Consider the following 27,735-nt stretch of genomic DNA (forward strand, 5'->3'; position numbering starts at 1 on the left):
TATACAAGAAGCTACACCGGGAGCACCAGACTCAACAGACTCACAGGTGAAGTGTTGTCTCACCTGGAAGGACTATTTGGGCCCCTGAATGGTAGTGAGGGAGATGGTATAGGGGCTTGTTCTGCTTACAAGTACCAGGAGGGAGATCAGTGGGGAGGGACGAATGGACTATAATCAGATGCCAACTTCAAACATTAAGGAAGTAGTACTGACTGCTCATTTCAATGGATGCTGCCTGACCTGCTGAGTTCATCCAGCTTGTTTGTATGTCTTGATTTGACCACAGCATCTGCAGTATACTTTGTGTTCACTGGTGCTACACAAATTGTTGTGAAGTTTCTCAGCCAAAATAACAAACTTATTTTAGACCATTTCTTGTATTCGACAACAGATCATCAAATTTCTGCTTAGGTTCAATAAAAAAAAAATCTGTAGCCCTAAGGACAAGTTACTAAATCCATTCCTCCATGGCTACAGTCAACCCTTCATAAATCAGTTCTTATGAAGACACGCAAGGCTTTAATATACCGATGGGAGGGCACAATGATGCTTTGTAAAGGGAGATCTAACTCACTCTCAGCACTGCTATGGCAGAGCCTCTCAGTTTGTGGCCTTTATTATTCAAATTACTAAGTAACAGTAGCAAATTGTATTGAATGCATGCCAGACGAAAGGCCAACTGGAAAGTGGCAGACAACACGTTCAAAGGATCCACAATTCAAGCAAGGAATCAATTAACCTCTTGTGGTACTTACATAGCATGATGTGCTTTAACCTGTGTTCGACAGTTTCGACCCCAGTAACAGTCTGGACGTGCGGTTACAGAGCCTGCAAGATCAATAAATCGCAATTTAAACTAAAAATTCCTCAATTGAATTCTATTATTCAAATTCTACCAGTCAGAGACTATTCTGACAGGCTGCATCACTGTCAGATATGGGGGGGGGGGGGGGGGGGGGCTACTGCACAGCATTGAAATAAATCTGCAGGGAGTTGTAAAGTTAGTCATCTCCATCATGGGCACTATCCTCTGTAGTATCCAGGACATCTTCAAGAAGCAATGCCTCAAAAAGGCAGCGTCCATCATTAAAGACCCCCATCATCCAGATCATGACCTCTTCTCATTGCTACCATGAGGAAGGAGGTACAGAAGTCTGAAGACACATTCAGTGATCCAGGAACAGTTTCTTCCCCTCTGCCATTTGATTTCTTTTTGGATGTCAAACCCATTAACACAATTTTACTACTTTTTTTTGCACTACTTATTTAACCATTTGATATACATGCATATACTTACTGCAATTAAGATTTTGTCTATTATTATGTATTGCATTGTACTGCTGCTGCAAAGTTAAATTTCATGACAAATGCCAGTGATACTACACCCGATTCTGCAGATCGGTTGAGTAGGAGGGAAGGGCGTGGAGTGGATTTATATAGGTCAGCACAACATTATGAGCTGAAGGGCCTGTACCATGTCCTATGTTCTAGAAGCCATGTCGTATCCACATCAGCAGCATTATGCCTGTTATGCCACTGGCATTAGGAGAAGCAATGAAGGTCCTCCATCTCTGTCTGTCCTTGACCATAGCTTTTCTATTGTGCCCCAGGTGTGGTTCAGGGCCCTCATTCTTGCCTCTACGATACAGAGCCAAGTTGTCTTTGGTCTTCCACATTTCCTCCACCTTTAGGGGTTCAATGAAGTGCTGTCTTGATGATGGAATTGGCCTCTCTTCTCATGGCACAGCTAATCCATCTCCAACGTTTGCTCATGAAGATGAAGATCATGAAGACACGGCCATAGTGGGGTGTGTCAGGAATGGCCAGGAGGAAGAGTATAGGAAACTGATACAGGACTTTGTGATATGGTGCAACTCAAACTACCAGCGTCTCAATATCACCAAGACCAAGGAGATGGTGGTGGACTTTAGGAGATCTAGGCCTCATATGGAGCCAGTGATCATTAATGGAGAATGTGTGGAGCAGGTTAAGACCTACAAGTATCTGGGAGTACAGTTAGACGAGAAGCTAGACTGGACTGCCAACACAGATGCCTTGTGCAGGAAGGCACAGAGTCGACTGTACTTCCTTAGAAGGTTGGCGTCATTCAATGTTTGTAGTGAGATGCTGAAGATGTTCTATAGGTCAGTTGTGGAGAGCGCCCTCTTCTTTGTGGTGGCGTGTTGGGGAGGCAGCATTAAGAAGAGGGACTCCTCACGTCTTAATAAGCTGGTAAGGAAGGCGGGCTCTGTCGTGGGCAAAGTACTGGAGAGTATAACATCGGTAGCAGAGCGAAGGGTGCTGAGTAGGCTACGGTCAATTATGGAAAACCCTGAACATCCTCTACATAGCACCATCCAGAGACAGAGAAGCAGTTTCAGTGACAGGTTGCTATCGATGCAATGCTCCTCAGACAGGATGAAGAGATCAATACTCCCCAATGCCATTCGGCTTTACAATTCAACCGCCAGGAGTAAGATATGTTAAAGTGCCGGGGTTAGGACTCAATGTATTTAAGTAAACTACTTAAGAATTTTTTAAAAGCTATTATTAATGCTTTTTGAGAGGGTGATTTTAGATGCATATCATATTTTTACTGAGTTAAGTATTGTATGTAATTAGTTTTGCTACAATAAGTGTATGGGACATTGGAAAAAATGTTGAATTTCCCCATGGGGATGAATAAAGTATCTATCTATCTATTACGGACCTATGCACTTGGTGACACTGAGGGAGCAGGGCGTAGTTAGAGATCCTTCTTGACCAGAAAGATCAGAGGATCTTCTGGAGGCTTGTGATACGGAATGACAACAGCTTGGCAAGGTCGTTCTCTGTCATGCACCAGCATTCTGACCTGTACAAAAGAGTGGACAGAACACAGCTCTGGTACAGCTTCACCTTGTGGACACTGTATTTGGATGATCCCCATAGGTTGCTCAATGATTTGAAGATGTTTCTAGCTTTGCCGAGTCCGCACTGGATGTTGTCCTTGGTTCCACCATCCTGCCACCCAGGTGGATGAAACTGCAAGTGCTGTTGTATCCACATGCTGGATTGTTATTGAAAAACAGTGCAAAATCACAGCACTTTTTTTTTGTTAAATGAGTAAGATTGGAATTTCTTAACAGTTGATGAAGTGTTACTTATGGCACAGTATTGTAGTGGTTAGCACAAAGCTTTACAGACCCAGTGACCCAGGTTCAATACCCTTTATGGAGTTTGTACATTTTGCCCATGACTACAAGGGTTTCCTCCCACAGTCCAAAGCAGTACCAGTCGGTAGGTTAACTAATCATTGTAAACTGTCCTGCTGATTAGGTTACCAGGGTTAAATAGGAGGGGAGGTGGGGGTGAAGAGGGGTTTGCCCTGTGGCGTGGCTTGAAGGGCCTGTTTGGTGCTGTACTTCAATAAATAAATGAAGCCTACCTGGAAAGTCCTCCTTCGGAATGTTCTGCCTGTACTGATAAGCCAGCTCACGGAAGTTATGTAGTCCACAGCAGTAACAGAGAACAGCATTTGATGAAACATTATAATCTGTTAAAAAATATAGGATTGTTTATGCAGTTAAGCTTGTAATAAACAGACTGGAACAACTGTATATGATTTTGATACATGTCCAATTCATAGGCAAGCTTTTTCATTTCCAACTCAAAAAGTTCCCACAATGTTTATACCATAAAAAATTGGGCAGATTTGGGCCATTTGGCCCATCATGTCTGATCTGCCATCTCATTATGCCTGATCCATTTCCCTCCCAGCAACCCTTCCTGCCCCAATTAATCAAGGATCTATCAACCTCCGCCTCAAATATACACAATGACTTGGTCTCCACAGCTGTCTGAGGCAATAAATTACACAGATTCATCACTCTCTGGCTAAAGAAGTTCCTGATGAAGGGTCCTGTTCTGAAACCTCAACTATTTACTCTTTTTCACAGATGCTGCCTGGCCTACTGAGTTCCCCAACATTTGTGTGTGTTGCTCAACTCCATTCTAAATGGATGTTTCTCTGTTCTGAGGCTGTGTCCTCGGGTCTTAGACTCCACCACCACAGGAAACATCCCATGCACAATAAAGTCAGCACTGGAAAGGAGCATTACTAATTGATTGCATGAAATCCATTGTAATATCAAGTGGGTTAAGTAATTAACATTACTAAAGTAAGAGCACTTGAGAAATTAATGGAATTAAAATGCCAATAAATCCCTTGGACCAGAATGGCCTACATACTAATTGAAGAGACTGAAGACTCATGAATTTACTGGCTCTGAAATTTCAGGATTTCTTCGAATCTAGAACAATCCCAATGGTTCAATTTAATATCAGAGAATATATAAGGTATACAACCTGAAATCCTTACTCTTCCTAGACATTCACGAAACAGAAGAAAAAACCCCAAAGAATGAATGACAGAAAAACATTAGAACCCTCTCCCCCTCCCATGCACAAACAGCAGCAAAGTATCAACCCTATCCCACTCTTGTTCCAGCAGAAAGTATCAGCCCCCCCCCCATTTGGTCTGGTATCTATAAACAGAACAGAGCAGTATCTATACATTGCAAAAAGGACATCCCACAATCCTGATTGAGAAGTTGCAGAACCTGGGCCTCTGCAATTGGATCCTCGACTTCCTAAACGGAAGACCACAGTCTGTGCGGATTGGTGATAACATATCCTTCTCGCTGACGATCAACACTGGTGCACCTCAGGGGTGTGTGCTTAGCCCACTGCTCTACTCTCTGTATACACGTGACTGTGTGGCTAATCATAGCTCAAATACCATCAATAAATTTGCTGACAATACAACCATTGGTGGTAGAATCTCAGGTGGTGGCAAGAGGGCGTACAGGAGTGAGATATGCCAACTAGTGGAGTGGTGCCGCAGCCCACAACCTGGCACTCAACATCAGTAAGACGAAAGAGCTGATTGTTGATTTCAGGAAGGCTAAGATGAAGGAACACATACCAATCCTCAGAGGGATCAGGAGTGGAGAGAGTGAGCAGTTTCAAGTTCCTCGGTGTCAAGATCTCTGAGGATCTAACCTGGTCCCAACATATCGATGTAGTTATAAAGAAGGCAAGACAGCGACTATACTTTATTAGGAGTTTGAAGAGATTTGGCATGTTAACAAATACACTCAAGAACTTCTATAGTTGTACCATGCATGGAGAGCATTCTGACAGGCTGCATCACTGTCTGGTACGGAGGGGCTACTGCACAGGACCGAAAGAAGCTGCATCTTGGACACCAGCCTACAAAGTACCCAGGACATCTTTCGGGAGGGTGTCTCAGAAAGGCAGCATCCATTATTAAGGACCTCCAGCACACAGGGGCCTCCATGCCCTTTTCTCACCGTTACCATCAGGGAGGAGGTGCCTGAAGGCACACACTCAGTAATTTAGGAACAGCTTCTTCCCCTCTACCATTTGATTCCTAAATGGACATTGAAGCTTTGGACACTATCTTACTTCTTAAAAAATATACAGTATTTTTGTTTTTGAACATTCTTTTAAATCTATTCAATATATGTAACTGATTTTGTTATGTTTTATTTCATTTATTTTTTTTTCTCTCTCTGCTAGGTTATGTATTGCATTGAACTGCTGCTGCTAAGTTAACAAATTTCACGTCACATGTCGGTGATAATAAACCTGATTCTGATGAAAAACACTGTAGCTTTAAGCATAACACCTTAAGACATGGGAGCAGATTGACGCCATTCAGTCCAAGTCTGCTCTGTCAACCAGTCATGGCTAATTTATTATCCCTCTCATTCTTCTGCTTTCTCCCCATAACCTTTGACAACCTTACCAATCAAGTACTGATCAACCCTCGTTTAAAATATACCAAATGATTGGCCTCCACGGCTGTATAAGAATGAATCAAAGACAAAGAATAAACGGCCATTTTCACATTTCACTAGAAGCAAAGACTTAAATGTGATATTTGCTGGTATTAAGTTAGATAGGAAGGTAAATCATGGAAAAGGTAAGCAAATTTAGATTAAATAATGAAGGGGCAAGGTCACACAGTTGGGGGGAGGAGGGAGGTCATGTGAAATCTTTCACTTTGAGGGGAAGAATTTATAAGCAGGAATAAAAAATGTGTAAACGTACAACAAAATGCATTGTCATAATCATAGAAAGGTACAGCACAGAAACAGGCCCCTTGGCCCATCTAGCCCATGCCGAACCATTTAAATTGCCTACTCCCATCAACCTGCACTGAGACTATGGCCCTCAATACCCCCACCATCCATGTATCTATCTCAAACAATGAAAGCAAGCTCGCACACAACACTTGCGCTGGCAGCTCATTTCACACACACGGCCCTCTGAATGAAGCTCCCCCTCATGTTCCCCTTAAACTTTTCACGTTTCACCCTTGACTCATCACTCCAAGTTGTAGTCTCACCCAACATCAGGGAAAAAAGCCTGTATTTGCCCGATCTATACCCCTCATAATTTTGTATACCTCCATCAAATCTTCTCTCAATCTTATACGTTTCAAGGAATAAAGTCCTATCCTATTCAATCTTTCCTTATAACTCAGGTCCTCCAGACCCAGCAACACCCTTGTAAATTTTCTCTGTGCTCTTTCAACCTTGTTTACATCTCTCCTGTGGGCAGGTGACCAAAATTGAACACAATACTCCAAATTAGACCTCACCAACGTCTCATACAACTTCAACATAACATCCCATCTTCTGAACTCAATATACTGATTTATGAAGGTCAATGGACCAGAAGCTTTCTTTAATACTCTATCCACCTGTGGCATCATTTTCAATGAATACTGGACCTGTATTCCCAGATCCCTTTGTTCTACCACACTCCTCAGGTCCCTACCGAAGTGCATTAAATTCTATCTGCCATATTTCTGTGACAACCACCAATACAGTCCAAAATGTCACTATGCTTCTGGCGACACATAGTCTGCCCACAATTTACTAACCCTAACCAGTACATCTTTGGAATATGGGAAGAAACCAGAGGACCCCACATAGTCATTGGATCTCATAACCCAAAAGGGTGAAAGATGCTGGATCAATAAGCACAATCAGACATGGAAATTAAAACCAATGCAAAATTTAAGCCACAATAATACCAGATGACAGCTTTGTGGCTCAAGTGCCCTCCACCTCTGCTTCTTCTATATACAAGACCTTTGTGTAGTTACTTGGGAAAACAACTGTGTGGGTTTATATTTCTAAAAGTTTTAAAGTGAACAGAGATTTCTAAAGCTGAAGAGAGCTGGACTATGCACACCTATCCATGTAATATGTCATTCTACAATGCACAGTAGAGAGCATCCTAACATGCTGTCTCACTGCTTGGTATTGCACTGCACTGTGGCACACAGGAAGGCTTTACAACAGGTAGTCAAAACTAGCCTACCCACCGCCAAGGGCATATATACATAAAGGTGCTGGAAAAGGACCAGTAATCACAAGGTCGTGACCGTCCTAGCATGCGAAGTTAGCTCTGATGGACTGGGTGGATGAGATCTACGGTGAGATCCAACGGGCAGGAAGGCGGTACTGCAAATCTCCATAGACAGCGAAGGGCATGACAAGGCACAGTGAACGTCATGGTCACTTCCTGCAACCCAGAAAACACCACTTTGTGACGCTTGTTCGTACCACCGGACTGGACTTCTGAGGTCGAGAAACTGGAACTACCCCAGTGCAATGGCCTTTTCACTTTAAAAACTCTCCTGTAGAGGTTTCCCATCATCGTTGGACATGATGGACAACCAATGAATACAAGTTGTTCTGATTTTTTTATTACGTTCTTCATCTTAATGTGTTTTTTTTTGTGCTGTATCAGAACTGGAGTAATAAAATTATTTGATTCTCCTTTATACCTGTGTACTGGAAATGACAAACAATCTTGAATTGGAAAACTCACTCACAATGAGAGAAGCTGGAAGGAAAATATCAGAAATAGGAGCTGGAGTGGGTCACTAGAGTTGCTCCCTCAGTTAAAGACACAGCAAATCATATAAGTCCAACCTTGTTCCATTGCCCCCAAACCATTATTCTCTTAGCACCCAATAATTAGCCAATCTTATTTTATGACTAAGGTCAATAGCTGAATGTATCTACTGACCTCCGAGTAGAGTATGAAGGGTTTTCTCAGAGGGAATCCTATCTCCCTCAGCCCAGATCTTTTTGGTCTCTTCTATCAGATTCCTCCCTCTTCAGCCCTTTACCATTTGTTACCAGCTTCTTGCTCCTCCTCCCCCCCCCCCCCCACCACATTATTGTTTTCTTTATTTTATTGTGGATTTTTTGGGGCTACATCAGATCCGGAGTAACAATTATTTCATTCTCCTTTTCACTCGAGTACTGAAAGTGATATTAAACAGTCTTGAATCCTAAGAAATGCCTGCAAAATCCAGTTTAGTACTCCAATTCAGCACCAAGGCACTTACTTTTAGATGAAACATTAACCCAAGTCCATACACTCAGGTATTTTGATGAACAGCTGTCTGGTTTAGAGGGTGTGTGCTATCACAAGAGGCTGGATAAACTTGGGTTGTTTTCTCCGGAGCGCCAGAGGCTGAGGGGAGATCTGATAGAGATTTACAAGATTATGAGAGGCATAGACAGAGTGGAGAGAGAGTATCCGTTTCCCAGGGTTGAAATGTCTAATACCAGAGGGCATGCATTAAAGGTGAGGGAATAGGTTCAAGGGGAAGAGGCAAGTTTTTCCAAGGGTGGATGCCAGGAATGGCAGTAGAGGCAAATACCTCAGAGGCTTTTAAGAGACATTTGGATAGGAACAAGCATATAAGGAAGATGGAAGGATATGGACCTGGTGTAGGTAGGAGGGATTAATGTTCAGGTGTTTTTGATTTGCTTTTTAGCTGGCTCAGCACAACACTGTAGGCCAAGCAGCCTGCTCCTGTGTTAAGTTCTATGTTCTAACATTTACCCTTCAGTCAGTGTGGGGAAAAAAGGATTTTATGGACATTTGTGGTACCTTGCCGAGTGTAAACTGGCTGCCTATGTTCAAAGTAAATTTATTACCAAAGTACATACAAGTACCATATACAACCCCGAGATTTGTTTTCTTGCAGGCATACCCAGTAAATCCAAGAAACATAACAGAATCAATGAAAGACTGCACACAACAGGAGGGACAACAAAATCAATACAAATGTACAAAATCAATAAATTGCAAATACAAAAACAAAGAAACGATAATAGGCAATAAATATCAAGAATATTTGTGATGGATTTTCCGTTCAAAGGCACTGGTGTTTCCAGACCAGGCAGTGATGCAACCAGTCAATATACTCTCCACCACACATCTACAGAACTCTGTCAAAGTTTTAGATGTCATACCAAATCTTTGCAAACATCTAAGGAAGCAAACACTGCTGTGCTTTCTTTTGTAATTGCATTTGTGTTGGGCCCAAGAGAGGCCCTCTGTAGTAATAACACCAAGGAATTTAAAGTTGCTGATCTTCTCCACCTCTGAATCACCAATGAGGACTAGCTCTGGTTTCCTTCTCAAGTTAATAATCAGCTCCTTGGTCTTGCTGACATTGAGTGAGAGGTTACTGTCGTGACATCACTCAGCCAGATTTTCAGTCTCCTTCCTATATGTACCTCACCTACTCACAGATTACCGGTGAGTACATTTTGAGAAGTGCTTCAATGCTTCCTTCACGAAGTGAAAAGTTAGTTTTAGCATGATTTTAAGGTTTGAATTGTAATTAAACATACCTGTCAGAGCAAATGTTCCTCTCTGAAGAGCTAAAAGACTTTCCTGCAGCATCTCTTTCCAAGTAAGGCCTCTGGATGCAAGGTAATTCTGAAAAATATCACATCACGAGAGATTACAGTTACAGTCAAGTAAGAATAATCACAAGTGAATTTCTGACAACTAGTTCAACTGATGATGTGGTGTTCACTGAGCTTGGCAATTAGCTTGCAGATGTTTCAGCACTAGTCGAGGTGACATCTCCAAGCTTGCTGTTCGCTTGCCTTGGCCCTGATTCGTAGACGCCAACTTTCCTAAGAGCCAGCAAACCCCTAAGAGCCAACAGAATTCAAAGGTCAATTGAAAGGGGTAGCCAATCAGAACTGAAACAAGACAATGGGGTGGGGAGGAGGCCTATATAAATGTGAGCACTCCCAGAGAGAAACACCAACAAACGTGCACTGAGGATGTCACCTTAACTGGTGATGAAACATCTGTAAGCAGATTACCAAACTTGAAGACCACAACATCAAATTCCGAGCTAATATTCACCACCATCTTGTTCAAATGTATATTCTGCTCATGTGAACATCAGATCTAATGTTTTACTGGGTTAATACTAGCACAACGATTTACAGTAGCTGCCAATAGGGTTCAATTCCCGCCGCTGCCTGTAAGGAGTTTGTATGTCCCCCTCCCCCATGACTGCGTGGTTTCCTCCCATAGTCCACAGCATACCGGTTGGTAGGTTAATTAGTCATTGGAAACTGTCCCGTGATTTGGCTATGTTTAATTGGGGAATTGCTAGACGACGCTGCTCAAAGGACCAGGAAGTCCATGTTGTATCTCAATAAACAAACAGACTGGTAGACAATTTGTTAAACCGTCACAGATGGATTTACTCTTCCCTGATCAAAGGTTAAAAAACTTATTTTTAAAAAGGTAAAGTTTATATTCAAGTTTACAGAAAAGATTTTCTGTTTACACATTACCTTCAGGATATCTGATTCAAACGTGTTGTTGTTCAATATTCCATCCAAACATTTTTCTCCAAAATTTATATCTGCCAAAAAAAGTCACATAATTGATTAGGATCATCTCAACTCTCAGAAAAAAACTTCCAGTCCTGAGATCATATAAGGTACCCTTCACCAGCCCTGTAGCTCAGATCCCTGAACTAACTTAGTGTAACAGGGCTTTGGGAACAATGCAATGAGACCAAATGTGAACCATCCTTTAGGGGAAAAGGCTTTGGAGAGGCAAGAGGCTAGTCAATCACTGCTGGAGATCCTACCTCTGAACTGAACTGTTCCTACAACCTATGGACTCACTTCCGAGGACAATGTTCCTGATGTTTATTGCTTATTTATTTATTATTTTTTGCTTTTTGTATTTGCACATTGGTTGCTTGTCCATCTTGTTTATGGTCTTCTGTTGATTCTGTTTTGTTTCTTTGTATTTACTGTGAATGCCCTCAAGAAAATGAGTCTTGGGAGAGTATATGTACTTCGATATAAATTTAATTTGAACGCTTTTGAACTCTGATCTGCTGTCGGGGCCGGTTTCTTATCAATGGTTACCCTTCCACCAGATTCAAAGTTCAAAGTAAAGTTTATCAGAGTACATGCATGTCACCACATACAACTCTGAGATTCTTTTTCTTGTAGGCAAACTCAGCAAATCTCTGGTATAGTAACTGTACACAGGATCAATGAAAGATCAAGTAGAGCATAGAAGACAACTGAGCAAATGCAAATATAAATAAATAGTACTGTATCGAATTATGAGAACATGAAATAACAAGATATAGTCCTTAAAGCGAGATCTTTAATTGTGGAAACATCTCAATGGATGGGCAGGTGAGTGTAGTTATTCCCTTTTATTCAACAGCCTGATGGTTGATGGTTAGTAACTGTTCCTGAACCTGGTGGTGTGAGTCCTGAGGCACTTGTGAATTCTACCTGATGGTAGCAGCGAGAAGAGATCTTGGCCTGGTTGGTGGGGGATCTCTGGTGATGATGATGGTGCTTTCCTACAACAGCATTTCACGCAGATGTGCTCAATGATTGAGAGGGTTTTTTCCCCATGATGTAAACACTGGGCCGAATCCATTTCCTTTTGTACGACTTTCCATTCAAGTTCTGATGGGGCTTGTGATGATAACACCACTGGATGAAGGGTTGGTGGATAAACATCTTGTTGGAAAAGTTTTGTCCTGCCACTCCTCAGCACAATCCTGAATAGTTCTTGCTGCAAGCAGATTCAGTGATTCATTTACCAAGAACTAGAATTTACTAACAAGTGTGTATCTGAATCAAACAGCAAGTGATTTAACACACAAAATGTTGGAGGAACTCAATGGGTCCAACAGCATCTATGGAGAGGGAATAAACAGTCGACATTTTGGGCTGAGACTCTTCATGAGGACTGGAATAGAAGGGAACAGAGCCAGAATAAGGTGGTGGGGGAGGAGTACAAGCTGGCAGGTATTATGCGAGACCAGGTGAGAGATACAGGTGATTTATTTATTTATTGAGAGACAGTCCTTCCAGCTCTTTGCCCAGCATTCCCCGTATTAACCCTAGCCTCTAATCACAGGACAATTTACAATGACCAATTAACCTACCAACCAGTATGCCTCTGGACTGTCGGAGGAAACCAGTGCACCTGGAAGAATTCCACGCAGTCATGGGGAGAACGTAGAAACTCCTTACACGCAGTGGCAGTAATTAAACCCAGGTCATCTTCACTATAGACCATTGTGCCAACCTCTACGCTACCATGCCACCCTTTGATGCTAATGATAACAGAAAGCCTTTTAAGTAGAAATGTTTAACAGAAACTTTGACTTACCACAAAACCTTGCCAAGCATCCTGAACACCCTACTCGAGAGCAGCCCCAGTACATGTGGCAGAAAGGCCGTAAACAAACTGTGCCTGCAATAAATGAGATGTAAAAACACATTACTTCATTTTTACCTGTTGACCAGACTGTATAACTATAATACTAAAAGGACTAATTAAACAAATAGTCTCTCTAATTCAGGGACCCCCCCCTGCTTAATGGTCTATGGCATAAAAAAAGTTGGGAACCTCTGCTCTGATACAGGTGGCTGTGGAGGTCAAGTCATTGGACATATTTAAAGCAAGGGTCGATAGGCTTTATTTGCAGAGATACAGCTTGGAACAGGCCTTCCTGACCCTTCGAGTCACATTGCCCAGCAATCCCTGATTGCTAATCATGGGACAATTTACAATGACCAATTAACCGACAAACTGGTATGTCTTTGGAAACTAGAACTAGAGCACCCCGAGGAAACCCACACATTCACCAGGAGAATGTACAAACTCCTTACAGGCAGCGGTGGGTCGTTGGTACTGTTTGGCTAACCACAACACTATTGTGCTGCTTCCTTGATTAGTAGGAGCAGCAAAAAATATGGAGAGAAAGCAAGAGACTGGGACTGTGAAGAGAAAAATAAATCAGCCATGATTGGATGCCAGAGCACACTCAACAGGCCGAATGGTCTAACTCCTCACTCCGTCTCATTGTCTTGTATAGAAATGTAAAAAAGGGTAAAAAGTTACAAGACCTTGGGGATTAAACAGAAACTGACCAGCTCTGAAGAGCTGGTGCTTGCAGCATGAACCGAGTAGCCTTCTGAAGTGTTGTTCTATAGGGTTCTCTCAAACTAAAAGCTGAACTCCAGAGCCACCTCACTGAAATCTCACCACTTCTAATTGAAGCATTTGCAGTTCACTGCTTTTCGATCAGATGAAAATTCATTTATTTAGTGAGCCCCAGTTTTATAATTTTGTACTTAAGTGCTACAGCACAGAATCAGGCTCTTCAGTCCATCTAGTCAATGCTAACTTGCTATTCTGCCTAGTCCCACCAACCTGTAACTGGACCATCGCCCTCCATACCCCTTCCAAGCATGTACCCATCCAAACTGTTCTTAAGCATTGCAATCAAATCTGCATCCACCATTTCTGCTGGCAGCTCTTTCCTCATTTCACACCATCCATTGAGTGAAGACATTCCCCACCAGGTTCCCCACTTGGGGCCTATGGACCCCTTACTTAATGGTATTGATCCATAGCATAAAAAGATTGGGAACCCCTGCTCTAAATATTTCACCCTTAACCTATAACCTTTAGCTTTAGTCTCACCGAACCTCAGTAGAAAAAGCCTGCTTCCTTTAACCCTATCTATATACTCCTCAATTTTGTACACTTCGATCAAATCTCTCTTTCTCCTCTGTTTCCGGGGAAATAGGTCCTACCCTATTCAACCTTTCCATCTTTACATGCAATATTTTCATTGTGTCTCTTTGTATCCGCCGTGAATGCCCGCAAGAAAATGAATTTCAGGGTAGTATATGGTGAGAGGACCACAACCTTGCCATGGAGTTTAGAGGCTTGCATGTCTCAATGACCCAGAGAGCTACACTGGCTGGATTCAGGGCTTTATGCTTAGGGTCACTCATGCCAAAAAGGCCAAAGGGTAGAGGCCAGACTAAGAATGGTGCACTGGTCCTCCAGGTTCAGGGGTTCACTCAGGGCTAGCAACCTTGACTGATCAAAAACAAATTGTTACGGAAATGGCAACAATTTCTCCCACATCTGAGTGTGACGGTATTCTTGATTCTCCAGCTGGGACTTATGATTTGAGTTATGAAAAAAAAGAGGAAGCTACTGATGTGAAAAAGCCCTGACCGCCACCAGAGATGGAGGACCTACATTGCTGCCCTGAATGCCAGTGGCTTATTGGGCAGTAAGTAAAATGGTGACATATATGTGCTTTGATAATAAATTTACTTTGAACTCAGGACCTTGAATGAAACCTACAAGTAGTTAGCCAATTAGTTCTCCTAATTCACATTAGTCATACAGAAACGGTATAGTGGTGGAGCTGGTAGAACGGCTGTCTCCAAACTCGGCATCAATCCCAACCTCCAGTGCTGTGTCACACTAGAACTGCAAGAAGTGGGATTAGTACAGGATTGACACAGATTTATTGATTGAGATACAGCACGGAGAGGCCTTTCTAGCTCTACAAGCTGCGCCGCCCAGCAACCCCCTCGACTGGGGTGGAGTTTGTTAGGTGTGTTCAGGAAGTTTCCTGACACAATATGTAGATAAGCCTGCAGGAGGAGAGCCTGTACTTGATCTGGTATTGGGAAATGAACCTAGTCAGACGTCAGGTCTCCCAGTGGGAGAGCATTTTGGAAACAGTGATCACAACTCAATCTCCTTTACCATAGCATTGGAGAGGGATAGGAGCAGACAAGTTAGGAAAATGCTTAATTGGAGTAAGGGGATATATGAAGCTATCAGGCAGGAACATGGAAGTATAAATTGGGAGCAGATGTTCTCAGGGAAATATACAGTGCTAATGTGGCAAATGTTCAGGGGATATTTGAGTGGAGTTCTGTAATTTGTGTGGAGTCCAATGAGACAGGGAAAGGATGGTAGGGTATAGGAACCGTGGTGTACAAAGGCTGTTGTAAATCTAGTCAAGAAGAAAAGCTTATGAAAGGCTAAAAAAAATCTAAGTAATGATAGAGATCTAGAAAATTACAAGTTTGCTAGGAAGGAGCTTAAGAATGGAATTAGGAGAGCCAGAAGGGGCCACAAGAAGGCCTTGGTGAGCAGGATTAAGGAAAACCCCAGGGCATTCAACTACTATGTGAAGAGCAAGAGGATAAGACGTGAGAGAATAGGACCAATCAAATGTGAGAGTGGAAGAGTGTGTATGGAACCAGGGGAGATAGCAGAGGTACTTAATGAATACTTTGCTTCAGCATTCACTACAGAAAAGGATCTTTGCGATTGTAGGGATGACTTACAGTGGACTGAAAAGCTTGAGCATATAGATATTAAGGAAGAGGATGTGTTGGAGCATTTGGAAAGCATCAAGTTGGATAACACACTGGGACCAGACGAGAGATACCCCAGGCTACTGTGGGAGGCGAGGGCGGAGATTACTGAGCCTCTGGCAATGATTTTTGCATCATCAATGGGGATGGGAGAGGTTCTGGAGGACTGGAGGGTTGTAGATCTTTTTGTTGTTCTGTTATTCAAGAAAGAGAAAATAGCCCAGGAAATTATAGACCAGTGAGTCTTACTTCAGTAGTTGGCAATGGAGAAGATCCAGAGAGGCAGGATTTATGAACATTTGGAGAGGCATAATACGATTAGGAATAGTCATCGTGGCTTTGTCAAAGGCAGGTTGTCCCTGGCAAGCCTGATTGAATTTTTTGAGGATGTGACTAAACACATTGATGAAGGTAGAGCAGTGGATGTAGTGTATATGGATTTCAGCAAGGCATTTGATAAGGTACCCTATGCAAGGCTTATTGAGAAAGTAAGGAGGCATGGGATCCAAGGGGACCTTGCTTTGTGGATCCAGAATTGGCTTGCCCACAGAAGGCAAAGAGTGGTTGTAGATGGGTCATATCCTGCAAGGATGTGCCTCAGGAATCTGTTCTGACACCCCTCCTCTTTGTGATTTTTATAAATGACCTGGACGAAGAAATGGATGGATGGGTTAGTAAATTTGCTGATGACACAAAGGTTGGAGGTGTTGTGGATAGTGTGGAGGGCTGTCAGAGGTTACAGTGGGACATCACTAGGATTCAAAACTGGGCTGAGAAGTGGCAGATGGAGTTCAACCCAGATAGTGTGAGGTGGTTCATTTTGGTAGGTCAAATATGATGGCAGAATATAGTATTAATGGTAAGACTCTTGGCAGTGTGGAGGATCAGAGGGATCTTGGGATCCAAGTCCATAGGACACTCAAAGCTGCTGCACAGGTTGACTCTTTGGTTAAGAAGGCATACGAGAGGTAATGTTGCAGCTATACAGGACCCTGGTAAGACCCCACTTGGAGTACTGTGCTCAGTTCTGGTCACCTCACTACAGGAAGGATGTGAAAACCATGGAAAGGGTGCAGAGGAGATTTACAAGGATGTTGCTTGGATTGGGCAGCATGCCTTATGAGAATAGGTTGAGTGAACTTGGCCTTTTCTCCTTGGAGCGATGGAAGATGAGAGGTGACCTGATAAGAGGTGTGTAAGATGATGAGAGCCATTAATCATGTGGATAGTCAGAGGCTTTTTCCCAGGGCTGAAATGGTTAACAGGAGGGGGCAGAGAGTGGTGAGTGCGTGGAATGGGCTGCTGGTGACTGTGGTGGAGGTGGATACAATAGGGTCTTTTAAGAGACTCTTGGATAGGTACATGGAGCTTAGAAAAAAAGAGGGCTATGGGTAACGCAAGGTAATTTCTAAAGTGCGTGCATGTTTGGCACAGCATTATGGGCCGAAGGGCTTGTATTGTGCTGTAGGTTTTCCACGTTTCTATGATTTAATCCTAGCCTAATTACAAGACAAATTATAATGACCAATTAACCTACCAACTGATAAATCTTTGGACTGTGGGAGGAGACCAGAGCACCCAGAGGAAACCCACGCATTCACGGGGAGAATGCACAAACTCCTTACAGGCAGTGGCAGGAATTAAGCCCAGGTCAACTGTACTGTAAAGTTTAGAGCAGGGGTTCCACTATACTACTGTGCCGCCCACCCATCACTACCATGTAGATGGGTAGCTGATCATTGATACAAACTCAGTGGGTTGATGGGTATGTTACCTTTGCTGTGCAACTGTGGTTGGCCACCTGATTATGAAGGCCAAAATCACAATCACTATTTACAACTAAGAACAGAAAGCACTGAACTTTCAATTGTCTAAAGTGTTAAAAGTTAACTTCAGTTAAGAGCAAATCGAAGTCCTGTTCAAGGCACGTTTAACCTGGACAAAACTTGACAAGGAAATTGTCAGGTACCACAATTGAAGATTAGCTTTATTTGTCACAGGTACATTGAAACATATAGTGAAGTGCGTAGCTGTGTGTTAACAACCCACGGCCTGAGGATTTTCTCAGGGCAGTCTTCAAGTATTACCATGCTTTGGGTGCCAGAGCATGTCTGAACTTCCTAACCCTAAGCCATACACCTTTGGAATGAGGGAGGGAATCTGAGCACTTGGAGGAAACCGATACAGTCACGGGGGAGCATACATACAAACTTCTTACAAACAGCAGCAAGAATGAAACCACAATCTACTGATCACTGGTGCTGTAACATACTTTCTGCTACTGGCGTTTGGGGCAGCAATGAAGATCCACCATCTCTGGTGGTGTTCAGGGCTTCCTTCATCATGTCAGTAGCTTCCTCTAGGTTTTCACTACTGTCAGTCATAGCTTCCAGGTTGAGACTCAGGAACATTGTCACACTCAGATGTAGAAGGATTCTTCATTGCTGTTTCCATAACAATTTTGTTGGCCCTGACCTGAACCCCTGAACCTGTAGACCACTCAGTCTAACCTCTACCCTTTTACCTGTTTGGCATGGCTGATCCTAACAAGAACCGAAGGACAAAGCCCTGACTCCAGCTAACACAGCTCCCCAGGTCATTGAGACATGCAAGTCTCCATACCCATTGACAAAGCTGTGGTCTTCTTGGACAGCTGACACTGTAAAGAGTTACGCTAATTGGCATACTCTGTGCTGCCCCAATTACCAACCTCTAACTCAATTCCTTCTTTACTGAAGAGCAACAAGTAAGTGATGATGCAAAACAAGATTAAACTAGCCACTCGGAACGAGGACTGACAATACTGCAGCTAACCACATACATTGTTGAGGTGTAATGGTTGGATTCTGTTCACGTTCCACCCTCCGGTCAGGCATTGGTTGGAAACAGCAAGTGCAAATCGTATGAGGACCCCGGACAGGGCAGGTGTACTCTTGGACAGCTTTTTTAAAAAATTTGAGAAACAACAAAGATGGTTAGAACATTTGGACATAAAATTAGTTACACCAAAACCAGAAAACATGGCTTCTCCATACAAACCATTGTTCTGACTGTTGATTATCTGAGGAAAAGTTTGGCGCTGCAACTGATCACTCATTTCAGTGCAAGAAATTATTCTTAAATTAAGTATAATCCAAATTGAAGTACACATATTTAATATGTATTATTTAAATGGTGTAAAAATAAGATAGCAATCTACCATCACTGCAGAACTTGTACAAAGAAATGACAGCAAAAATAATTGCAGACATTACCCACCCTGTAAACTATTTTCCAAAAGCTCCCTTCTGGGAGGCGCTATAGGGCTATTAAACAAAAACTTCACACTGTCTTAAGTTTCTACCCCCCCCCCCCCCCAGCAGTTAATCTGATCAACTATTCTAGCGAGAACCCCCCCCCCACAAACCACTGCACTGTCAACACTTTAAACTGCTTTTTCCTAATGCTGTTTACACTGTAAATACATGCTGATATTTATGTAGTTAAGCAAATTTTATTATTTTTAATTGTTGAATGTTGTTTTTTGTTACATGTTATGCCCAGACCAATGTAGGAGAGAGAGGAAAGAAAAACCAAACAATGAAAAGCATTTAGAATGAAAGTGAGTCCTCAGGCACGAAGCCCAGAGCAGCTGCAGCAAGCCCACAGCCTCAGCTCACCACATAGCAGAATAAACATCTCAGAGCAGCAAGCAGAATCTGCACAACTCTCGTGTCTGGTCGACACTCTGCCTTTTCAACCCATCTGACCCAGCATTTAAATTATCCAAACATTGGATCGCTCCTTGTTCAAAGATCCGGGCCCTGTCGCATCAATATACTCTGGACCAGGACCCCACCGCCACGTGTTGGCATGTACCTGACCTTTCCAAATCGGCCAGATGCTTAGATTGATCCAACCTTGCTCTCGGTTTAGGTGGACTAGCTCTGAATCTCCTCCACGTCGACTCAGTCTTGAACATGCCTCACTCAACCTTGCTCTTGTACTCAGCCCTAACACAGACTCGCCTTCACTCGCCTCTTCATTGTTTGCAGTCATTGTTTACCTTAAGTTTTTAAATAGTGTTATTAATAAATTTAGTTCTATTTCTTGCGTGCGCAGAATGTGTGTGCACATACATACATACACGCTCCACTGGAGGCAGTGTGGCACAGCATCAAGACTGGAGTCAGTGCTGTCCCCAGTGCTCACTTTTAGAAGACAAGCTGTATTGTGTTTGAATGCAAACTGCTGCAACATTCATGCACTCAGACTTGACTATGCATTTTTTGAGTGACTATTTTACTGATATCTTATACCTGATTGCTGTCTGATGTGCTTTGTGCTGTGCATGACTCTTTGTACCTTGGCCCAGGAGTAATACTGTTTTGTTTGGCTATACTCATGGGTATTCATGTATTGTTGAATGAATTATATTTGAACTTGAAATTACTAAAATAACAATTACCTTAACAGCTTAGCTTTTATAATGATAAAATCTTAGTTATACGCTGAAGGCACAGCCCATGATTGACTCCTCTGCTTCTCTCCAGTTGAGAGGTTGAGCAAGGTAGAGGTTGGCAAAGACAAGAGCGTAGGACAGCTGGGTGTTTGGAGCCATCTGCCAGTGTTTGACCGGCTTTCCTCTCGCTAGCTGCCGTCACAGGAAAGTGCAGGAGTCTTGGGATCCACATTGCCAGAATTGATTGGTGAGGCAGTGGACTGCTTTTGGGGGGCTTTGAGTTTCATGTTGCATGTGTTTCTGGATTCTGGTTACTTTTTTTTGCTGTTTTTGAGTGGTTTGATCGGGCAATCCATGTGGACTGGTGAGCTTTGGCAAAGAATGTACTGTGGCCTGCATGGGCTAGCATTAGCACTGTGCTGAACGGACTAAACTGAATACCATCGGCTTGATGTTCCACATTGTTTGCTCAATTTTTGCTGCTTGGGAGGACAAGTCTCAGAGCTGTATTCTTCAAACATACAGTCAGCCTTCCTTATCCGTGAAGGATTGGTACCGGGACCCCTCGCGGATACCAAAAACACGGATGCTCAAGTCCCTTTTTCAACCTGTCTCAATTCGGTGGACCTTAGGACCCAGCGGAACCCTAGACCTTATTTAATCTGTCTCAGTGCGGTGGACATTAGGACCCGGCTGCGGAGCTCTGAATCCGCAGTGTTTCTGTTCACGAAAATAATCACGATTGAAAATAAAGTGGAAATAATAAAGCGATCGGAAAGAGGTGAAACAACATCGGTCATTGGAAAAGTGTTAGGCTACATCGGGAGAAAGGCCCTGCCTCAATGAAAGCTACAATTATTACTAAGCAACACAGTAGTTTAATTATTGGATTTTGGGGTTTTGATCCTCCACATCAACCCGACATGGTGAAGAGTGCACTCGGGAGCGGTCTGTCACTGGATCAAACTCGGGAACTTCCCAAGCCCAGCGCTGAAACATACGTTCTTAAGCATTTTATATGTATAGAAAGGTAAAATATATACTATATACTAAGACAAACGTTTGACTAACTGACGCTAAATAATACCGGATGTATTTGTTCCAACTTACTCAGTAAGAGAACTTCCGATTTTTTTCGATCCCGATCCACGGTAACCTACGCACATCCTCCCGTATACTTTAAATCATCTCTAGATTACTTATAACACCTTATACAATGTAAATGCTATGTAAAATAGTTGTTATACTTCATTGTTTAAGGAATAATGACAAGAAAAAAAGTCTGTACATGCTCCAACAACAAGTGCTGGAAGAGCACTTCTGGGTTTGCTCGATTCGCGGTTGGTTGAATTTGCGCATGCGGAACTCGCGGATAAGGAGGGCCGACTGTACTGTAATAAATATATTCTGAATCTTGAAATCACTCTAAAATTGATTAATGCATTTCCTCCAAGGAACACAAACCCAAATGCTCGGGTAACACTTAAGAAAAGGGAAATTGAGTTGAGAAAATGACAGACTGTGACTGACAACAGGAAGTTAGTACTGACCAAAAAATCAGCTGCACCAATCTACCCACCAACAATAACATACAGTACTGCGCAAAAGTCTTAGCTTTAATATAAATTTTGTTTTAAATGTTTATTTTTTGTCGTCTGCACTGGTATGTCAGTAGAAAAGAGCAAACTTTAGACTTCCAGACATTCATTTTGCAAAATATTAACATAGAAACATAGAAAACCTACAGCACAATACAGGCCCTTCGGCCCACAAAGCTGTGCCAAACATGTCCTTATCTTAGAAATTACCTAGGGTTACCCATAGCCCTCCATTTTTCTAAGCTCCATGTACCTGTCCAGGAGTCTCTTAAAAGACCCTATTGTATCCGCCTCCACCACCGTCACCGGCAGCCCATTCCACGCCTTCACCACACTCACCATTTTAAAAAAACTTACCCCTGATATCTCCTCTGTACCTACTTCCAAGCACCTTAAAAACTGTGCCCTCTCCTGCTAGCTGTTTCAGCCCTGGGAAAAAGCCTCTGACTATCCACACGATCAATGCCTCTCATCATCTTACACACCCCTATCAGGTCACCTCTCATCCTCCGTCACTCCAAGGAGAAAAGGCCAAGTTCACTCAACCTACTCTCATAAGGCATGCTCCCCAATCCAAGCAACATCCTTGTAAATCTCCTCTACACCCTTTCTATAGTTTCCACATCCTTCTTGTAGTGAGGCGACCAGAACAAAGCACAGTACTCCAAGAGGGGTCTGATCAGGGTCATATATAGCTGCAACATAAAGTTGCTATAGTCAGGGGGTGGTAATGGGGACAAGCTCCCACTATCTATTAAATGCTCTAATGACATCGGTCACAAATAGCCTCTGACAACCAATCCAGCTCCTGGCCTTCATGTGTGGCTTAGCTACTAAGCCTAGCAGAGCTGTTTCTACTGATCAGAGAAGGGGAAAAGGTAGGTTACTGGCATCTGAAAACCAGGCGCTTGGGGCAGATGGAGTTTGTCAGCTGTGATTAGCAACTGATCTAGAAGATGATCTCTGATCTCCATGAACTGGTATAGCTGCAAGGCAGAAGAGGTTTGAGAAGGCTTTCGGAGTAAACTCCCAGGGGAAAAGTCTGGAGCTGGAGTCCATAAGACAGATCCTACATTGAGGTCAATGTTGACTGGCAACTCCTGCAACACCGATGGTGCCAAACTGTATCGGTCTCTGCCGTTCCTTAGGGCTCATCAGCTGCGTGGAAAGGGGGAAGCTTGCTCTCCATATCGTACTGCTCTGGCTTGCGTATCTAGACAAGGACACAATACCCATGGTTGACCCTGACCAACGGAGGCCTCAGATTTCAGCTAGTGCATGATTAAACAAACAAGCAGGATGCTAATGATCAATGACATAATGAGTTGAATGAACTAAATTGATTCACTAAAACAGAAACAGGTGTAGAAGGAGTCAAACTGGGAGAAGGACAAACAAACTAACAGGCGAAGGTATGGCAGACGTAACAGATTAACCTTTAAATCATCAATTCTTACACTATGGCAAGAGTGAGTACAGCAACAAGACACAAGGTGTCATCATGCATCAGCAAGCTCTTTTAAAGCAGAAAGATAGTGGCAGACAGGAGTTTCAAGATGTGCTGACCAAGGTCTTCAGAAGAAGCACAAAAAAAACAGGCAAGTTTGAGGACCAGAAACAGGTCAATCACGAAAACTGAGAACAGCAGATGAGAAATAGGTCAAACTAACATTCCTTCTAAATCTGAAGTCCAGCACAGCTATCAGCTCTGAACTCAGAAACCACTGGACCCAAGTACACATCTCAACAGTCTGGACAAGCCTTGTCAGAGGTAGTTTTTGTCAGAAAGTTGCTGCCAAAAAGCCATTCCTCCAATGTGGAAACAAAGCCAAGTGACAGCAAGTGCTCCGGCCTAACGAGTCAAATTTTGAAATTTTTAGCTCAAACAGGTGGCAGTTTATCTGAAGAGCTAGAGAGCTTTGCATGGATGAGCGCCTGCAGCCAACAGTGAAGCACAGCGGAGCTTCCCTGCAGGTCTGCAAAAGGAGTTGGTGATCTGGTTCGAATTAATGGAATCCTCAATGCTGAGAAGTACAAGCAGAATCAGAATCAGTTTTATTATCACCGGCATGTGACGTGAAATTTGTTAACTTAGCCGCAGCAGTTCAATGCAATACATAATCTAGCAGAGAGAAATAAAACATAATAATAAACAAGTAGATCAATTATATATATATTGAATAGATATTTTAAAAATGTGCAAAAACGGAAACACTGTATATTAGAAAGTGAGGTAGTGTCCAAAACTAAATGTCCATTTAGGAATCGGAATGGCAAAGGGAAAGAAGCTGTTCCTGAATCACTGAGTGTGTGCCTTCAGGCTTCTGTATCTCCTACCTGATGGTAACCGTGAGAAAAGGGCCTGCCCTAGGTGCTGGAGGTCCTTAATAATGGATGCTGCCTTTCTGAGACACCGCTCCCTAAAGATGTCCTGGGTACTTTGTAGGCTAGTACCCAAAATGGAGCTGATTAGATGTACAACCTTCTGCAGTTTCTTTCGGTCCTGTGCAGCAGCCCCTCCGTACCAGACAGTGATGCAGCCTGTCAGAATGCTCTCCATGGTACAACTATAGAAATTTTCGGTGTATTGACTGACATGTAAAATCTCTTCAAACTCCTAATAAAGTATAGCCACTGTCTTGCCTTCTTTATGACTACATCAATATGTTGGAACCAGGTTAGATCCTCAAAGACCTTGACACCCAGGAACTTGAAGCTGCTCACTCTCTCCACTTCTGATCCCTCTGAGGATTGGTATGTGCTCCTTCATCTTAGCCTTCCTGAAATCAACAATCAGCTCTTTCGTCTTACTGGCGTTGAGTGCCAGATTTTTGCTGCGGCACCATTCCACTAGTTGGCATATCTCACTCCTGTACACCCTCTTGTCACTACCTGAGATTCTACCTACAATCAGCAAATCTGTAGATGGTATTTGAGCTATGCCTAGCCTAGCCATATCCTCACCCATCAACAATACCATCGGGGAGAGGTCTGATCGGTCCCAACTGCATTCTGTACCAGGACAATGACCCCCAAACACACAGCCAAGGTCATAAAGAACTATCTTCAGCAAAAAGAACAAAGGAGCTCTGCAACAGATGGTACGGCCTCTATAGGGCCCTGATCTCAACATCATTGAGGCTTGTCTGGGATTACTTGGAAAGACAAGTGAAACTGATCTGGCCTCCACAGCCACCTGTGGGAATGAATTCCACAAAATTCACCACTTTCTGGCTAAATAAATTCCCCATCTCCATTCTATTCTGAGGCTGTGTCCTCTGGTCTTAAGACTCCCCCCCCCCCCCCCTCCCAACTATAGGAAACATCCTATCTACATCCACTGCTTTGAATTGAATTGACTTTATTACTTACATCCTTCATATAAGAGAGTCATTGTTACGTCTCCATATGAATGTGCAATTTATAATAAATAATATGTACAAAAGGACAGTCAATATAACATGGAAATACAGTTATGTATTGAGGCTTTTCAACATTTGATAGGTTTCAACGAGGTCACCCCCCTCATAGCTCTGAATTCCAGTGAATACAGGCCCAGAGCCAAACACTCTTCATATGACGAGCCTCCAATCCCAGAATAATTTTTGTGAGCCTCCTTCGAACCCTCTCCAATGTCACCACATTCTTTCTTAAATAAGGGGCCCAAAACAGCTCACAATACTCCAAGTGAGGCCTCACCAGTGCTTCATAAAGCTTCATCATTATGTACTTGCATTTATATTCTAGCTCTTTCAAAATGAATGTTGACATCGCATTTTCACTTTACAGAATTTATTTTTACAATTTTTGTACAGTATTGTATATACAGAATGGTGTTGGCAAAAGGCCAGCAATATTCCTATGGACTGTTTGCCCCACTCCCATCAGGGAAAGGGCTACACAGCACCATCAGGACCACTAGACTGCCTCCCCCCCACCCCCCCAGGCCGTCAGGCTGATCAACACCTCCACCCAAATTCTTTTTGTACTTGTGTCACTTTATGTACAACGTACAGTATATAAACTCATTTATATAAAGCACAGGTGAGGATGATTGAGAGCAGTTCTGGACCCCTTATCTAAGAGAAGATATGCTGACATTGGATAGGGTTCAAAGGTTTACGAAAATGGTTCCAGGATTGAAAGGCTTACCATGAGGAGCGTTTGATGGCTCTGGGCCTGTACTCACTGGAATTCAGAACACTGAGGGGTGACCTCATTGAGACCTAGGAAATGTTGAAAGGCCTTGAGACAGTAGATGTGAATAGGATGTTTCCTATGGCGGGGGAGTCCAAGATCACAGGACACAGCCTCAGAATAGAAGGACATGCATTTAGAATGGAGATGGAGGAATTTCTTTAGCCAGAGTGGCGAATCTGTGGAATTCATGGAGGCCAGATCTTTGGGTATATTTAAGGTAGAGGTTGTTTGATTCTTAATTAGTCAGGGCTTGAAGGAATATGGGAAGAAGGAAAGAAATTGAAGCTGAGATGGAAATGGATCAGCCATAATGAAATGGTGGAGCTGTCTCGATGGGCCAAATGGCCTCATTCTACTCTTTTGGTTCAAGAGTCTGATGGTTGAGGGGTAATAACTTTTTCTGAATCTGGTGGTGCGAGTCCTGAGGCTCCTGTACCAGCTTCCTGATGGCAGCAGTAAGACAGCATGGACCTGGGTGGTGGGGGTCCCTATTGATGGATGCTACTTTCTTGGCCATACTCAAGATACTTGTACATTCTGCTTTTATAATTATACTTGTTGTAATTTCATGCCAAGTGTTTTAACGCTGCATCAGATCTAGAGTAACAATCATTTTGTTCTCCCTGTACACTTGTTTACTATCAGGGAATTCATACAGTATATAACCTGAAATTCTTACTCTTCACAGACACCATGAGACAGAAAACCCCAAAGAATGAATGACAGAGAAAAATTATCCCCCCCCCCAAACACACAAGCACCAGCAAAGTATCAACACACCCCTCTTGCCCCACCTGTTCCAGCAGAAAGCATCAGCCCACTACCGCCCACCATACAAGCATTGGCAAAGCTCCCAAAGACAGACCATGATCTGCAATTGTTTGTCCAACAGTATGACATGGCCCAGTCTGTTTCCCTCTCCTCTCTCTCTCACACAAGGACCACTGCAACAAACCTGAAAAACTTAATTGCACGTCATTCCACAGATATCACCCAACCTGCTGATTATTACCCTAAAAGTCTTCATCTGACTTATGCTCATGCTTCATCTCCTCCTTTGATATCAGTCTTGTAAATGCAATACTACCCTAACTGTGACAGCCACTGCGGCTCATGGACACTTACCGACAAGAGTACTGGTAGAGGTTGAGGGGGCGTCACCAGTTGCTCTAAAGCCTGGCAACTCACAGGCTCCACTGTGCTGACTTGGTAAGAAAGTAGTCTGATTGTTGTCGGCCCTGTATCCAGGACACTGTCGGCACACAACGTATGGCTGACTGAAAACAGACAAAATGAAAAATGAAGCAGCAAGTGGAATTCTACACAAAGCATTTCAGAAAGAGAATCGGGTTTAATATCAGTGGCATATATTGTGAAATTTGTTAACTTTGCAGCAGCAGCACTTAGTATAATGAAAAAACTGTAAATTAAGTATATGCATTTTTAAATTGCAAAATTAAATAGTGCAAAAACAGAAATAAAAAAGAAGTGAGGTGGAGTTCATGGGTTCAAGGTCCAATCGGAAGTCGGATGGCAGAAGGGAAGAAGCTGTTTCTGAATTGTTGAGTGTGCCTTCAGGCTTCTGTACCTCATTCCTAAAGTTAATGAGAAGAGGGCATGTCCAGGGTGGTGGGGATTCTTAATGACGGATGTCACTTTTCTGAGGCCTAGTGCCTGTGATGGAGCTGACCGAGTTTACAACCCTCTCCAACTTACTTCGATCCTGTGCAGTAGCCCCCCTCCCCCCCACCAACAATACCAGAAGGAGACGCAGCCAATTAGAACGCTCTCCACAACACACTGAAAATGAGCAGTGGTAATGTTATGCAAAGACGTTTTTTTTAAATCATCACCGACTACAACCATGAGCAGCTGGTGCATATCACAAGTACTGGTTATG

General features: G+C 43.0%; 1 protein-coding gene across 2 annotated transcripts in view; it reads right to left on the minus strand.

The window, feature by feature from the left end:
* The window catches only part of chfr (checkpoint with forkhead and ring finger domains, E3 ubiquitin protein ligase), a 93,841-nt gene that overhangs the window by 15,605 nt on the left and 50,501 nt on the right, over positions 1-27,735 (minus strand). For both annotated transcript variants that reach the window (XM_073051926.1, XM_073051927.1), the window contains 7 exons: positions 26,961-27,112; positions 18,418-18,537; positions 12,568-12,651; positions 10,707-10,777; positions 9,738-9,825; positions 3,428-3,535; positions 756-828 (listed from right to left, as the gene is read on the minus strand). In XM_073051926.1, coding sequence (XP_072908027.1) covers positions 756-828; positions 3,428-3,535; positions 9,738-9,825; positions 10,707-10,777; positions 12,568-12,651; positions 18,418-18,537; positions 26,961-27,112 — 696 coding nt within the window. The remainder of the gene's footprint in view (positions 1-755; positions 829-3,427; positions 3,536-9,737; positions 9,826-10,706; positions 10,778-12,567; positions 12,652-18,417; positions 18,538-26,960; positions 27,113-27,735) is intronic.

Source organism: Hemitrygon akajei, chromosome 7, assembly GCF_048418815.1.
Source record: "Hemitrygon akajei chromosome 7, sHemAka1.3, whole genome shotgun sequence".
Classification (NCBI taxonomy): Eukaryota; Metazoa; Chordata; class Chondrichthyes; order Myliobatiformes; family Dasyatidae; genus Hemitrygon; species Hemitrygon akajei.